The sequence below is a fragment of the Maylandia zebra genome, linkage group LG11 (assembly GCF_041146795.1).
Source record: "Maylandia zebra isolate NMK-2024a linkage group LG11, Mzebra_GT3a, whole genome shotgun sequence".
NCBI lineage: Eukaryota > Metazoa > Chordata > Actinopteri > Cichliformes > Cichlidae > Maylandia > Maylandia zebra.
In genome coordinates, this window is record NC_135177.1 from 15,429,553 (window position 1) to 15,447,036 (window position 17,484).

The 17,484-nt window shown below is 44.0% G+C and overlaps 1 protein-coding gene across 2 annotated transcripts in view; it reads left to right on the top strand.

The window, feature by feature from the left end:
• The window catches only part of LOC101485322 (nuclear factor of activated T-cells, cytoplasmic 1), a 61,131-nt gene that overhangs the window by 41,582 nt on the left and 2,065 nt on the right, over nucleotides 1-17,484 (top strand). For both annotated transcript variants that reach the window (XM_004566788.3, XM_004566789.3), the window contains exon 9: nucleotides 844-1,497. In XM_004566788.3, coding sequence (XP_004566845.1) covers nucleotides 844-1,497 — 654 coding nt within the window. The remainder of the gene's footprint in view (nucleotides 1-843; nucleotides 1,498-17,484) is intronic.

Sequence of the window (17,484 nt, forward strand, 5' to 3'; positions counted from 1 at the left end):
TCTCCGTCACTCAACCCGGTCCATAAACACGCCGCTGTTTATGAAGGCTTCGGATTGTGATTGAAATTTTCAATTAATAGAAAACCTTTCTTGACAGTGAAGAGGAAGTATGTGATACCTGTCAGTCAGAAGTAATCAGGAAACAACGCAGACAGTCTGCACTGGATTAGAAGTTAGAAGGGAGCAGGCAGGATGATCAAATGGGGTCACTGCACTCTCTGCATTAGCTGAGGTCTGAAGCTCCTGAAACCACAGGCACAGCTCTGCAACCTCTTAAGCAGCTCAGGCAGCCTAATCAAAATCAAATCATCTCCTTTTTTTCACCCCTCCCTCCCCTCCCCCACCCCACCACCACCACTATCCTTTTGGTCCTGAGAGAAACAATTACTTCTGGAGTGTGGAGGAAACCTGGGGGTACAGAGCAGCAGCAACAGCAGCAGCACTCCACTGCTTTAAAGTACTTTTATTGGATATCAGAGCTGGAGGAGAGTCCAAAGAAAATAGGTCCTATTCATTATTAGAGCCAGCTGTGGCTTTCCACACTGATGACTCATCCATTTTTCTTTCCTCCCTATTCTTTTGCTTTTTTTCACGGTGTGGTAAAGATGGGTGGCAAAAGAGGAGGCGTAAGGATTTCTCTGTTAGAGGACTCTGCCAAGTTGACGCTGAGCCCAGATCCACTGGTGGTTGTTTGTTTGGATTATAAAGGGTATCACAGGCGCAGTTCTGCCTGCTCGATGCTTTACTCAGCCTCAGTCATACGCTCACTGCGCCACGTGGATTCCCTGCACGTTTTATAACCTCTCCTTTCTTTCTTTCTTTCTTTCTACTTTCCCCCATCAGTGCCGATCATAAAGACAGAACCCCACGATGAATATGATTCTCTGGGTACCGTGGGGCTCTCCATGCATTCCACTCCTTACTACAGCCAGCCAAGACTCACTCCCATCATGCGTGTGGCTGACCCTGAAGCCTGCCTGGTTGGGGGCTACCCTTCGTGCCCACCTCGCCATGCTGCCATGCCATCGTCACCCCCCAGTTCAAGCCCCACCCTTCATGACCTGTCTCCTGTGGCATTCAGCAAGTGCCTCCCCAACAGCCCCACCCACGCAGCAGCACCACCGGGACCCATGGTAGCGCCCCCTATTCAGGACAACCCTGGCCACCCTAATCTCGCCCACCCATCTTCGCCAGATAACAACTCTTCTCTAGGGTTGCTCCACTCCCAGGGTAGCCCCAACCACCTCAACAGCCCAGGACACCATAACTACCACCCTATCTATACCAACAGCAGCCCCTCATCTTCCCCAGCGTCCCACCCTTCCACTCCAGTTGGGCCTGCGGAGAGCCCATTCGTTCAGGCCTACAGCCCAGTTGGCTCAGCCCAAGCTGGAGGGAGGTCACCAAGCTTGCTACCTGAGGATGCCAGCCCACCTTCGATGGCCATCACCGTCAAGCAGGAGCCCCAGGAACTGGACCAGATGTACCTAGATGACGGTGAGTTCCTGCAGTGTATGCACATTATCCAGAATAATAACTAAATAAAGTTATACGTTTCTCTTTATGAGATCACTGTCCGTGCCAAAATTGGCTGTTTGGGCAACACATCACATTTATTTAACAGCTTTTTCTTATCTGCAAGCCCTCACGCACGGCCGCACCCTATTGCACCTCAGAGTATTTCCTGAAAAAAATTCTGGCAGCATATTTACGTCAGATTTGTTTAATTTTAGGCCCAACGGATTTATTTGCTTTTGGTTTTAATGTGCCGGCCAGCTTATGTTGTCCGAATGGCCGCTTGACTTTCAAAGGGTAAATTGCCTTGATGGGATTTTGAAACAATCTGTCAAAACATCACAGCACTGGGGTCAGCCGGGGTGCAGCCGAACAAAAACAGTGGCACACGCGTAGCGATCCAAACTGTTGACACAACGACTAATGAAGGAAGCAAAACAATGGGTAGGGGTTTCCTGAGCCGGCCCACCCCCTCCTCATCGCCACCCCCAAATATCTGGGAGGGATGCTGGGACGCAGGAGGCAGAGGCTTTGTTTTCCCGTCATTTCCCCACGGAGTCCACACCATGCAGTTGTCGTCATCAGGGGAGACTGTGGGGTCACCAGTCTCCCTCTAGCAATGAAACCAGTCACACCCAAGAGACCATATGGTTGGGTTTATTGCCTCCTGTGTCCATCGCACATTGTGTCTCTAAGGGCAGCAACCTGTTATCTGTGTTAGCAGAAGCTCCACTTGCTGTTATGATATATATCCATAGAGCACATCCCTGGCATCCAGCCAGCTTGACCTGTTAAAATCTGCCTGCAAACTACTAGAGGTGGTGGAGAGGGGAGGGAGGCGCCACCGCATTGAACTCAGGAATATCACCCTTCCTGTGCACCTTTTGTTCAGTAAACTAATGTTGTTGCATGTGTGTGTATGAGCTCATACGCATTCACTCAACAGCTCTGGGAGTACAGGGGTGATAGGCATGAGGGGACCTGGGGAGTTTTGCTGTGGAACTGTAATTGAGTTGAAAAGCAGTTGTCAGCATATCTGTCAGTCTTGATGAGTCCCGTTAGTCATTATCTCATAAACAGACAATACAGACACAGGAGGGATGTCTGCCCCTTATCAGCTCTATAAACTGATTTGAAACTTTCTCTTTCCTCTAAAAAAAACAACAAAAGTAAATAAATCTTTTAGACTTTTTCCTCTTTGAATTCATACAAATCTGGACTGTCTGGAGATGTAAGCTGAATCCTTTCTTGTTGCTTTCAATAATTACGGCAGCAGAAGCGTTCACGTGGGCATTAATTGAATAATGTAAAACGATAGCTTTATTTTGAGTTTTCTACTACGGTTGCCAAACGGGTCCTTTTACACCAACCGACGTGGCAGTGCTCATCCAAGTAACCTTGTTTCTCTTCCCCGCTACTCCATCCTCTGTCACTTTAGCAAGCTCAGTCTTCCTCCGACCCGGTGGCCAAATGTATTCAGCCTGCGATTATAGCTACATTAGGGACGCACAGGAATGTGTATTGATTGACCAAAGACAGTGAGGCAGCCCCTTGAAAACCTCAGCGTGCTGCCGTTTACATCACCTAACGTCTGTGCAAGCATCTGTGGTAAACTCTTGGAGTCCTGGTAAGTGTGCGGTGGTAACAGCATACTGCCAAGGCATCTGCTGCTCCAAGGCCCGACCCTATCCAAAACCCCTCAAATGAGCCCTGAGCTAAAATAAATAGGATCGGAAGGCAGCTCAACCCGGCGTCTCACTCCCCCGTCTGTACGCATTACAGCCGTGTGTTAGCAAGCTCAATTAAAGAAAGAAGACTAGCAGATGACCTCACCGCGGCAGCGGTGATTTAACACCGGCCATGAAGAAAAAGCGTTCCTCCCAAGCAGTTGGGGAGGCCGTGATTTGGAGTCGGCAGGAGCACACTTGATCTTCCCCAAGAGCAGTGCACCTCCCACGCCCTAACACTGAGGCCTCCCGACTCTCATCAGCCAGAGGAAATGTGTCTCTCTGGCTGGGCCCAGGTTTTACACAGCCCCTGAGAAATCACTCAACTTATCAACGGTGAGCTACTGTACCGTAAGGAGCTGGGTTAGCAGGGAGGGGGTCTGAGATGTAAACACCCCTAACTGCCGTAGACACAGTCTCCATTGTAAAGTGCTGAACTCTTCCCTCTGCTGCGATAGAAGCTTTACTAACTTCAGTGTGAGCCATGATATGATGGTTCTTTTTTGTTTTTTCTGCAATGAGGTTTTATGGGAAGACTCCAGTTGGCAGTCAGATCACCGTTGGAGCTCCCATTTTCACTCAGTGGCATGTTGGCTCTCACCCGCTTACAGCCTCACTTCTCCTACCTGGAATTAAGGCCAAATATCAGCGTGGTTTAGGGAATGGAGGCGAGAAGAGGCTGAAACACCCTTCTGCTAGGCGACTACGCCTTGTTGCATTGTTGACTCACTGTGGTAAACAACTCATAGTGGGGCTCTTGTAAAAGCAAAGATTTCAGACATTTCGTACTTACTCGCAGCCCGCTATCTGTACTTTATGAGCTAGAAAAATGGCAGTCAAATGAGATCAGTGGGTACACAAATAGAATTTTATGAATAACTCGGTCTGAAGGATTACGTTTGTCTTGTTAGCTGAACTAATTAAGCCAAAAAAGAAAAAAAGAAAAAAAGCTTTAATGACAGCATGTTTTTGTCATATATTTTAAGGCGCACTTCTGGTGACACCGCTTCCTGTGACATATCTTGGTCTACATATGAAAAACACGGGTTACACAAACCTAAGCTACTATTCTGAGACTTATTTTTCTTGCCTTGGAAACCTGTTCCTGCTGTTTATAGGTATTTTGCTGTGGTTGCGAGTAGAGTAGAGTAGAGCAGAGGCGATGTGTTGGCAGTGTGAGGCATTCAGGGCCTATGAGGCTGCTGCCGTGTGTCCTGTCTCATTAGCTGCTGCTGTGATGGGTGATATCATGAAATGTAACTGAATGCAGCACGCAGCAAAGGAACTACTGTTAATCAGAGAGCCAGATTTCTACCACCTGCCTCTCTGGGAAACAGAGGGCCCTTATTCCCTAAAATAAGAAAAACACAGAGTGCAAACCAGCCTCTGCTGATTTCTGACATTTGACATATGTGCTCTGGTTTCCTTGTGTTGCAAGGTAGTTTTTTAGATGGGAGCGTTGGGGGGGGGGGGGATTGCGATTGCTTCCTCCTCAATTCAAAGCTAGTGTGCTTTTTACTAACTGAAAACAGAATTGTTGTTGATCCTTCTTTCCTCCTTCCTTCGCTGCCCAACTCCCAACCCCCAGCAACAAAAGCGGAATTCTAGCCTTCCCGAGGATCTCTGTCCACCACCAGTGCTTCTGAAGGCAACTCAAAGCATTCTTCATGGAAACTTTTACACATCCTGGCAAGGTGCCCAGACCCCAGGACTCCGCAAAACCCCTAATGATGATTGAGCGTGCGTCCTCACTGCGCTGAAAACATGCTGAGTCGCTAACATTGGAGTGTGCCGCAAGGCTTCATTGGGGTGGGGGGGGCAGAAGACTGCAAGATTTGGGGGTTGAAGTGCCTAATGGGACTCACTAAAGCAGGGCTACTCCTGTATGTTTAGACAGCATTAGTATAGTATACGTGCGTGCGTGTTTTTTCGCTATTAGTTGGTCGACTCGGCTTAGATGTGGAAGCACTGTAAGTGACATCGTGTGCTTTCACACCACTCCACCTCTGACCCGCTGGCCTTTTGGGAGCAGGTCAAGCTTCAGCTAATAGTATACAGAAAGAAAGGCTGTCTTGTGGTTAAGTGCAATGCCTAGAACATAGTCTCCTTCTACACATAGTGATATTGACAGGTACAAGAAAACGCGTGATGGCTTTTTTATTATTTATGGCCACAAAGAGGATGTGGATATTTTACTGTTATTGTTATTGCTGCCTTCTCATATTAGGAATCCCGTTTTCCTGGCAGCCCTTGACGTGGTGAAGTATAAGTAAAAGTTTGGGCTTGCTGCAGAAGTTTTAGAGTCATGGGAAAAATTAATAGGTGGGTGCACTCTTGGCTTGGCCTTTAAGACCATCAAAGCTATGGATCAACAACTACACATCTGGGATCAGCAATAGATTAGCTTCAATTTCTTCTCATTAAGATTAAAAACCATTATTTTTACTCTGTGAATTGAGCAGCTTTGGCTCTTATTGCCCATTATCAGATACTACAGGCCTTACTAAGCACTTTAGAGAATATGCTGTTCGGTAAATATGAAGATCAACTTGTGGTATGAGCTGTGTAAGTGTAAGTAAATGCTTTGCTTGATCCCATGAGCTTGTTAATTGTAGTTATTTTAGTAGCACTGGAAAAGATGATAGCATGCTGGTGATAAAAAATAAAAAACAATAGTAATACTACTACTAATAATAATAATCTTTAGACCCTGTCGCAGCACACAGCTGGATACATGAAGTAATTCTCATAAAGCACATAACAGTGTGGTTAAACATGCTGATTTACAATCTGATGTGTAGGAGTTAAAATGGAGGTACATTAATGGGACCCAGGGAATTCAGTGGTGTCCTTGCTGAAGAAAAATACATTTGCACTTGAGTGGAAGTCCTCTAGATTACCTTAGCTCTGTTTCCTTTTACATCTCTTTTATGTCTGTCCCGCTGGCTGAACATAAGAGCATGTAGATTCCTGGTTGTGATCATAATAGATTTTTTGTAACACATTTTGAAACCCACTCAATTACAGACCCTATTGCCCAAGATTGCTCGCAGTTTAGCAAATGATTGGATCCAAGTGGTTACATATGACAGTGGCAATGGGGTTACCTTATTTGTGCTTTGATTTTAAGCTCTTTGTAAATCCATTGGGAATATTATTATAGTTCTGATAGATGCAGCAAGACGAATCTGTACGAATTCGATCCATTTATTACCGCAACAGGTTGGCTTTAATGTCTGTGTGTGTGTGTGTGTGTGTGTGTGTGTGTGTGTGTGTGTGTGTGTGTGTGTGTGTGTGTGTGTGTGTGTGTGTGTGCGCGTGCGCACCCCAAACCCTTGCAGCTGAGCCAGAGGATCTGGTCTGGTTTCAGTCGCTCCGTCATAATATCCACAGTCACCGAGAAAGAATGCGTCTGCTGAAAATGTGCAGCTAAATTATCTAAACAAATTGGGTTTCTTTTGTGTCTGGGATCTACACACGGACACATTTAGATGAAAGACTTTGATTCTGGTTTTGAATGGGTTTCGCGTTTCTTTTGCCAAATATCAGAAGTGCGTGACGCAGAACTGCTACCGTAAAGAACGGTGTCTTATTTTTTCTTCGTCGCGCACTGTGTGGCCTTCTGTGGAAGCATATTACCTGGCATCAATAGGAAAACGGACTTCGGCGAAGCATGCAATCAAATATAGCAGAGTAAAGCCACATGGCGCACTAGATGCATCCTTCTCCAGACTCATCTGAGTCTATTCATTAAGGCTATATTATTCCAGTTCACCGTATGTCATGTATTTCTTATAGTTTCTCCTGACACAGCCGTTTAGAGGCTCGGTTTATGTGGCTCACATTCTGAGGTTTAGGAAACACGTGCTGAAAAGCCACCGAGCCACACGGATCACAGCAGGTCAGGACTGAGACAGGGCCTGTGGCTTGGCTTGGGATCTTCCTGTGTATATCTGTGATCATAGAGCTACCACCTCATGCCAGACACTCTCATTACTGAATCGTAACATGACAAATGTCAGTGTGGTTGACGGCTCTGACTGGATGATTTCCGAGCAAGTCTCCTTCCTCCATAAAGCTCTGAAGGCTGCATTTAAGCTGTGAATTCAGCTGCGTCCAAGCTTTTATCTGTTCATTTTCTAGCTGACATTTTATGACACTCAAGGCTGTTTCAGTATACATCATCCGTGGGGAAAGGCGGGTTCATGCCAGTTGCACAACTCAAGCCTCCTCAGTGATCTCGGTGAGTCGACTGGTATTTTGTTTTTTTATGACATAAACATTTTGTCCAGTCCACAATAATTCATCACCAACCTTAAAACACTGTTCCTCTGTGGAGATAGTGAGTCTTACTCTGAACACCACAAATGCTGCGCAGTCACAGAAACCATAAATTTGCCCTGAATCTTGGATATTTCCTCCTGGCATTAAATAATATGAGCACATGGAAAACTCATACAGTCCATACAAACACCCAAGAAGCACAACTGATTTAAAAGCAAGCATTTTTTTTGTTTTAGTCTTTTAACAGGGAGGTCAGGGGTCAGGAACAACTCCTGGGCTGCTGTCCAGGAGCTTAGAGAGGGTCTTGCCCGAGGATCTTAAATTTGAACGTAGAGTAGTAACCACAGTGAGATGCTTGCTCCTAGCATATGTATTTAGGGGATATAAATACCTGCGGCATCAGTAAACAGGAGCAGGTCTCCTTCCCAGACCACTTAATAACAGCTTCCCATCTGAAATTTGTTATGTCAGTGAAATTGTATCCTTTAGCGACGGATGTCAACAGAGAGGTTTGTTCCAGGCGGGTGGGATGGGGAAAGCCGTTGGGTTTTGCAACAGTTGGCAGAGTACACTGTCTCCTCTATGCACAAATGCTTCAGAAAGCACAACGTGGGGGAGATAGTCAAAAAGACAAAACACGAGGACGGAGAAGGAGCATCAAGACAGAATTTATAAGAGGGTGGGAGATAAAGATTTAAACTTTGAAAGGAGAGAGCAGTAACACATAAAAGAATATAAGCCAAATGAGCATATCCTTCCCTTTTACTAAGTTTAATGACAAATCACTGTAAATATAGGCAGGCTTGTGTAAAATGTAACAGTGAACATAATGAACCCTTAAATAAGTGAAAGCCTTTTCAGAATGTTCGTATCACTTAACCGAGAGGAACAGACGCACATAATTTCATTCTTCTTCTTTTTTCTTCTTTTTTTCTTAGCGCGCTCCTGTACTCATGAGGAGTTTATCAGAAGTTTCAGATTTTTTAGGCCAGGAGATGCTCATCATCCCCTCACATCCAGGAATATTCAGCGAGCATGTGGAGAAGCAGGTCAGCCATAGAAATAAAGTAGACAGAGACACAGACAGAGAAAGAGGGGAAAATCTGAGGTGGAAGAAAGTAGCATGTAATCTTGGTGATTTTCCCTGGCTTCCATCGCCCCTGTTCTTTTTACACACACACACACACGCACGCAAACAGATGGACACTATGAGCTCTTTTCACAGCTAAAGCTGTTATAACCAAGACACTGAAAGTCAAAGAAAGAAAAACACAACCAAAGTGAAAGATCACATTTTCTTCCTGCCCCAGCAGCGACCACTTGCAGAGAGCAGTGGGTGAATGGGTTTCTTTCATTGGAGGAGATGATCGTAACCGCTGAACTGTGAGTGTCCTGCTATTGACATATGACCCATGGAGGTTTTACACCTCAACTGGCCCCCCAATTCTCAGATTGTACTCAGCTGAGCCCAAAGCAACATGGTAACGTAAAGAAAAATCCTTTGATTACTTATTTCCAAAAGCGTAAGAAAACCCTTTACTGTGGATTTTAGTGAAGCATTTTATTAAGCTTTGTGGTATTGAAAGATTATATAACAAAAGACAATTACTACTGTAAAGACACAGAAATTAAGTTCTTTATCGTCCCTCTGGATTCTTTGCTAGCTTTGTGTTAGCACAATGGTGTCTGTGCAGGTGCTTGCAACAAGCCAAAGTTGTGTTAGCAGTATAATGCAGTTGTTTCTGTCATAGATACAGTTTGTATTTTACCTTTTCGGGCATTAAAAATAATGCCCATATTGCCAGTCCTAAAAGGTTGCAAACCAATCCAACATTTTCCTCCTACTGCAAATGAATTGAAATCAGCTGATTTTAGAGTGCAAGAAGAAAAAAAAGAAAGTTCCTTTATGTCTTTTGTGCATTATATTGCTGCGTTACTGAAAAACGTAAAGTTTTCAGTAACGCTTGGAAAACATTAACCCCAACACTGGTTGTCAGCCGTGCAAATTCTTCATTTCACTTCGAAGAAATTCAAGATTCTAGATTCTTTCAAGATTCAAAGAAAAGAAAATTCTGCCTACAGTTACACTTTGGGCTCTGAAAACGTAATCTGCTCGTTAGTGATGGTGAAGAGAGAAAGTTTCAAGGAAGCGTTACTATAGAAATGTATTAGTGAGACTTTTTAATAATTTACCCTTCATACAGTGTGTAACTAATGACTTCATTAATTATTTATAGGTCATTTACTAATGTCTTGTAGGTTATAAGCTATTAATCTTTAACTTTTGGGGTGTGCGGAAGAAAAAAAAACTCTGTGGTAAATTGGCATTGGTAAATTTTTTATTAACCACTATTAAAGCCATTATCTACAATACTTTACAAAGAGTCTCCTGCTAGAGAGCGATGCTATTATTTTTCAGCCCTAAAAACTGCAAACATACTTTTCTGATAGACCCCACAGTTCCTACTACTAGAGGACAAACTAATTCTTTCTGCTCATGTAGTAAATCAGCCATGACGAATCTGCGGGGAGCTGGACTTGGAAAGCTCTGTGTCTAAGCTCTATGTGAATGAAAACATCACGTACACTTTAATTAGATCAGTTAGATTTACTGTAGGATGGAGTAGCAGCGCAGGCTCTCGTTTCTTTTAAGTTATTCAAGTGGAAGGTTCTCTCACCACCAACTGTTGAGTTTGTAAGATATTAAACACCGCGAACAGAAGCAGGTGAAGATGTGCGTCTGTGATTTACAGGTGGCCAACAATGTCTCCGTTTCACCCACTGTCTGCGAAAGTGTAGCTGTCTTCACCTTCAGCTCTGAGACAGTCTGGGTTTCTTGACAGCTATACAGTCTCCAGATGGATGTACGCTTGTCTATGAAAATCAAAGCGAGGTCAAGGGTGTTGGAAAGGAGATAAGAGAATATTTGGCCACAATTGGCTCTCTCTACCTTCCAGCGAATAAATCCATGATGTGCCCCAAGGAGGGCCTCGCCCTCTGTGTCCTCTTGAGTATAGGCTTTAAAGCTACAGGGGCAATAGTTGGGGTGAACAGACAGGGTGTTAATCAGATAACTCTCAGCTTCAGTAGAGATCACTAGAGCGCCACGGGGATGCTGAAAGAGAGAGGCCATGTTCCCGTGAGCAGCAGAAGCTTTTTAAGATTTAGTTAGCTTAGTATACTTTTCAGTGCCTTCTCTCTACGCAAACCTGCCATCCAGCTCAGCAAGATCCTAGATAAGTGCAAATGTTGTTTTCATCAGAGCGTTCAAGCCAAAACAAACAATAAGACGCTGGGGTTGACAACAAATGTCCAACTTTAGCATGCCAAAAGCTAATGCGTTTTCATGGATGTCTAAAGAGACAGGTTAACTTAAGACCATGACTTGCTGCTACACCAAAACCAGCCATCCATCTATGATGAATAGCAAACAATAAAGCTCGCAGTGAGGTAAGCCTTTTTGGACACAGAGAATATAATTTATATATAAACAGAAGAAAACAAGTCTGAAATCCCACATTTCAGCTGACAGGCAACAGGTGATTTAAAGAAGCCCACTACAAATGCAGTTGTAAATTGTATTATATGCAGGTGCACTGCCAAATTCTCACCCAAACGACTGCAGCCTACTTGAAGTATGATTGTTTCAATATGCTCATATTTTTAGACTCCGTTCCATAATTCAAAAAAAAAAGAAAGAAAGCGGTGAAATCCCGAGCCGTCTGCGGCGGGAGCATACGTTTCTAATTCCAAATCAATCACGGCGAGTTTATCAGATGGCCGAGTTATTTTACCATAAACCCATTGGTAATGAGCCATGCAAAGGGTTTTAATCTGTCTCCTTTCATATCTCAGCTGCTGAGATGTGCGAGTTTTGCTCGGTTTGGTGCTATTTTTTTCAGGCTTTGCTCTGCTAGTTGCGTGAAACGGAGCTTTTGATTTCACATGATCTGTACACACAGAAGCTCTTTAGCGTGTTGCTTTTATGTTTGCTTTTGTTTGATAAACACTTTGATTGCTGTGTTTTGTTGTGGTATTCTTCCACGGTAACTTTTTTTTAAAGGCAATTTAACGCAATCAAGCGGACCCGTGCAATCAAAATAACAGAAAGCACTTTTTGTGCTAAACATTCGAGCATCTGCGCCACACTCGGCGACATCACCTGTCAATCGACTAGTGCGGCTCGTACTGCAGCATCCTTTTTTATCCTTCTTAAAAAGTGTAAAATGCTCGTGAACTATAACGCCGGACAAAGACTGTTATTCCTCGTGACGCACTCGTAACGCCTCACACGCCAAATTCAGAGAAGTCAGTGATGAGGGCACCAGAGAGTAGCTCCAACCATGTAAACACCTCCCCCTCATCCTCCCCAGAGAGCGACCTCAAGCGAGTACACCCAGGGCCTCCTGGGCCTGGGAGGAAATGAGAGGAGGAGGAGGGAAGTGAAAGGCTCACAAAGAGAGAGACAGAGTGAGGTGAGATAGAGAGCGGCAGAGCACACCAAGCAAGATCAAAGACAAAGGTTCTGCGCCGCGGCGGCCAAAATAAGCATATCAGTGGTGGGGCTTTCAGTAAAAGTTGTTGTCTTTAGGGTTCTAATTTGGTATGCTGCTGTTTCATTGTTCTCCAGCCTCTCTAGTAAATTTTGGATACTTTTCGGTGACTGTGGGCTGAGGCAGGCAACCCTGAACTCTTCCGATTCGTCTGACTACAGAGAGCCATAAAGCATGCGCTCTGAAGGGAGAGGCGCATCGGAGACTCAGGTGGAGATTAGAGCCCAGCTCCACTTTGTCTCTCCACATGAGGCGCAGAGAGTATGTCATCATTATTTCTCAAGGCTGCTCCAGCTCTCTCATCCAACTGAGCCAGGAGTCCTTGTCTAAAAACAGCAGCAGACATATTGATTGGAAATCTGTTCAGTGACATCAGAGCACTTACTGTTTACACTCTATACTTTATTTCTTTTTTTTTTGTGGCACTAAAAAAAATTAAAAAAAATTGAAAGCTAATTTACTCCTTCTAATTCAATCTCATCAGTAGTGATTCAGTAGATTCATTCAGGGATGGGACAATGTGGAAGTGGGTGCACATGAAGCCAGGGGGTAAACTGAAACAAACAAAAAACAGCACAAGATTTAATACTTTTGTATTGAAATGATTTAAGCATACAACACACTATGACAAAATTGGTAAATCTGTCTATTTAAATGTATTGTAGTCTCAGAAAAACATGCACCGCAGAGACCTGATCCCTAAACAACAGAGTAGCTTTTCTCTAAATGGGAACACACTGACAACGTAATAAGATAATAGTGCTTTTTAACAGCAAAAGAATTGACACAGACCTTTTGCACTATTTTTACATCATCAAGGCTCCTCGTGTCTGCAGGCAGCACTCACACGCAGACTGAGAGGTGAACTGTTGGTCAGAAATGCCTGTCTATAGCTTGCTTACTCTTAATCCACTCTTTGGCAGCTGAATAGCGCAGCAATCTTGTTGGGGGGAGGGGGAGAAAATTAAATCAAACTAAAAATAGTAAAGTGGGAGAGACAGAAATAAGACTTTTAGGGTTAGGCATGTGTCACCTACCATTACGCTCCTCATCTATTATTTCTCTCATGATTATCTCTAGCCATGACTCCACGTCCAAAATCAATGAAGTGAATTTCGTGGGATCGCTGTTCACCTCAGCAGTGTGAGGAGATCACCACACATCGGTGCTCTGCAGCTGTTGCAGGGCAGCTGTAAAAAAACCTCAGTTCTCAGGGTAAACTCGGCTCTGTCTTAAACACCCCCCCACCCCACCCCCTTTTTATTCTTCTCTCCAACTCCTCTGTCAGCTGAGGAGACTGAGCGATTCCACATGGGAAAGCCTGGGGCTTCACAGATCAGCCTAACTGTGGGGATGAAATATACTGTCTGTACATATCATCACATCATTAGGCCCAAAGGGATCCCTGCAATGGATTAGAAGCTGTCTACCTGCAAGGCTCAGATGAATTTATGAAGCACTTTATCACGATGAAGCATGAGCGGAACGCTTTGTCTCTTTCCATTTGTGTTTATCTGTGGGAATAAGGATCGCGTCTCCCTCGGTTTCGCTCGCTCTCTTTCACTTACTCCATGCTGAATTCTCTGTCTGTGTCATTTTATGCGCGTGTGCGCTCCGACCTTTCACCCCCCCCTCCTCCCTATTTTTGACACTGCTGGTGATTAGCACAAGATAAGTGACGCTGTGTCAGTGCCTCTCCGTCCAGCCGCTCGAGCTGTGTGTGGGAGGCAGCAAATTGTCCATTAAGTGTTTCTGCTGAGGCCGAGAGAAGATTTGATATAGTGGGGAAACAAAAGTAATATGTACCAGGAAATTCAATTGTCTCTCTCCGGCAAGTTTGAGCTTTAGTTCGGCTTCCCCACCAAATCAATTTCACATGAAAGTACGAGGTCAGATGAGGTTTAACTGTGAGTCCTCCTCGCAGCTAGTCTCCTTTTACTCACTCCGAGGTAGTGTACAGATTGGGTGGCGATTCGATTTTTGTGTGTTTACATGAAAGAACTTGTGTGACTCAGGCAAACTTCCTCACGTGCTGCCGAGAGTCTCGGGGCCACAATAGAAGGAAACTTCCTCTTCTCTCTCACAAAACCCGATGTGGTACTACAGGAGGTACGAGCAAGCACAGGAAACAATCACCTTCGCTACAGTGTGAAGGTCCTTGACCCTAACACAGCTGCAGCTAGCACGTGTCGTGAAAGTAAGGGGAGTTCAGGAAGGTGCCCTCCACTTCTTCAGTATCAAGAGACTTCGAGCGGCAGAGCAGAAGTCACTGCCAGGAACCTGTTGTTGCAACCTTAAGTACGGAGGTCACGTACGGAGGCCGGGGTGAGGTGAAGTCTCTTGCTCTCTCTCGCTGTCAGGTGTTTGCCAGTCAGGCCTGATTTGACTACAGGGGATCGTGTTTCGACAGCAGGAACCTCCAAGAGGCTCTCAGGCCTCGAGGCTCCGCATCTCTCCAGACCACAGGGCATCCTCTGTTCTCTAAGGAAGCCCGGCTGTTATCGAACCCCAGTGCACAGCACTATCCCGTAACAATGCTAACTAAATCCCCAGTGCAGTTCAGGTTCACACTGAACTCTTAGAAAAGCCAAATGAAGTCATATCAGGCGTGCTTGTATTACTGGATAAAAAGAAGCCAATTTGTAAGTAAGTAACAGTGAGGTATAGCAACTATGCTGTCGCTATATCAGTGCTTGTATATACTGTACCCTCCAAATTACATCAGCAGCAGAGTGAATATGATGTTTTTGCTACCTAAGCCATTGGATTGGATTCTTTAAAGATGAAAGTAAAACATAACTACAGACCAGCTTTACTTTTTCTTCATTTATTGTGTCTTTATATGTAGATAAAATAGTACATGTAGCCTCTGTTCTGAAAAGTAAAGCAAATCAGTGTGACCTAAACTTGTATTCATTCTAATGACCTTTCTGGTTGCAAAAAGAAGTCCAGCAAACACTCTCCTGATGAGTTTACGGTCTTAATCACAAATTACACAAATTAAGTCTAATTTAATACAATATAATGTTAATTTTGGAAATAATACGCCTAGTTAGAGAACCTTTGTGTGATTTAAGGCGTGGTCAATTTGTTATTCTAAAAGCTGCAAGTACCGACAGCAGTCATGTTAAATTTGCATACGCCGGTATATTCAGGATGTATACTAGAGCTGCCTCCATTACCGCCTTCTAGCAGGTTGAAAAACATCTTCCACAACAGTTGATACAGACTGGTTATTTTAGCGAGGTCAACGTTTATTCAGCCCGGAGTCACACCCAATGGAGGCAGGGATTTAGCAATTAGCCACTTTCCCTGCCAAGACACACTGGCAGGCCCTCACAAAGGTGAATTGTCCATAGAGCTGTTCACCTTGGCTGGCATCACAGTAAAGTGCAGTCATATTTTTGTGTCACTCTCACACCTGCCTGAAATAGATCTCCCAGCCACCCAGTCTGGAGTATAGGTCCTGACAGGTCCAGGCTGCGGTTTACCGATTGCGTTGGCAGGGAAGCTTAATAAAGGATGCCACTCTGTTTAACTAAGCCTAGCAGGGCACGTGTTTTTTGTTTCCCTCGTTCTTTTTTTTCAGCAGGGGAATATTTGGAGCTCAGTTTTCCACTGTTTTTGTTTATTCACGAGAGGGTATCCTCCCAGCTTTCCATTATTAACCTGGGCAACTGAAAAAAAGAAAAAAAAGAGTTTCCAGTGCTGTTGAGAGGGAAGCCAGGCCACTTTGCTTTCGTTATTGTAACATTACATGGAATCTTCTTTTTAACAATAGCATATAGCGATCACGAAAGTGGAAAAATAGCCCTCTGGCAATCTTTTTCAAAGGTTACACTTAGATTTACAAGGTTTGCTGAAGAAATCTTATAATCCACACTTGCCAGCCCACGTTGTGCAACAGAAGATTTTTTTAAGCCAAATTTCATTTAGAACTAAATGTTCCTCCGAATGCTTGACAAGCTTCCCCACTGCTGCATATTTGTGGTTATCTAGTCACCTCAAGGACGGTAAGACAGAGTCAAAAATGTATTAAAGGAAAAACAGAGAGATAATTCTTTCTGGTTCATTTTTTCTCAAAAAAAAAAAAAAGATACATAAGCTCAGGACAGAAAAGTAAAAATAAAAGTCTTTAGCTAAAACTGGATCATGTCAACTAATTTTGTTTTTTTAAAAGATGCGTGACATGCGAGACCTTTGGTTCTCTCAAAAACATTACCTGTGAGTTTTCTTTAAAAGGTCTTTGTTTCCCAGAACTTGTCACAACTAAATAGTGACATGAGTATTAAGATGCTATAAATAGCATCTTGGTGTTGTCTTGTGGTGCAACAGTTGGCCACATCCTGCTTCTAAAATTCTCACGTTGCTGACAGAGTACATAAATGAAACACATGGGCCAGTGTTTTACCTTTCTTTTCTCTGTCACTATTTCTTCAGAATGGAACATCTTTGTGCTTGCCAATGGAAAGTATTAGTTGATAAAGGGCATCAAAATAACACTGCAGTTAATATGTGGGAGGAAGAGACGTCACGATTTTTTTCTTTTTCTTTTTTTGAACAGTGACTGAAATCAAGAAAAAGAAGCCACCACTTTTAATCTCAGAAATATGAATGATATATTTCTGCTGCTGAACCGTCGGGTTTTCCCACCTCTTCTTAAGAACTAGCTGGCGATGTTTTCTCACCTCTCTGTGATCATTTCGTTGTGCATACATGTGCTTGCACTTCCTTCGTGTCCTGCAATGGTGGATCTAAAAATAACCACAGCATGTAAATGCTTGTTTAGCCTGGAGCGGAACAGGGTTGAAAACAGCCAACACTGTTGGCACAGGTTGAGTTTTTCCAATGGGAGTTCCTCCTGTTCAGGGAGGGGAGTCCCAACCAACTTGTGTGTGTGTGTGTGCATGCTTGTTTGTGTGTGTGAAAAGGTGGGCGTTTGCATACATAAAACAAGGACAGCTATTATTGTAGAGCTTGTGTGTCTTTTAAATCAAACATTATTTATGTCTTCAGCCTTCTTTCCTTGGTGGTTCTGCCATTTGTTCTGCATGGATCAGTTCAGCAAAACATTTTTTTATTAGCACCTCAGCCATCAACATCACACTTAACTGAAATCAAGCAGCAGTTAAATGATATAGTACAAAAGGAGCTCCAAATAAGTTTTTCTCAGTTTTGTTTTTATCTTGATCTATGCTGATGCTTCATAATTCACCAAACAGTATGCAGTGATAACAAACGCGGGCCCACTCTGAACTTCAAAGTGGGTGGACTTCCTGTCTCGGCTCCGATGGTGGTTCCAGCAGACTCAGACTGCATCGGCCTGTCTTATCAAGGCGAGCTCTGTGACTATGAGGCTTCTTGTTTTTGTCGAGCAACAGGTCTCAGGGTCCTCGCCATCTTCT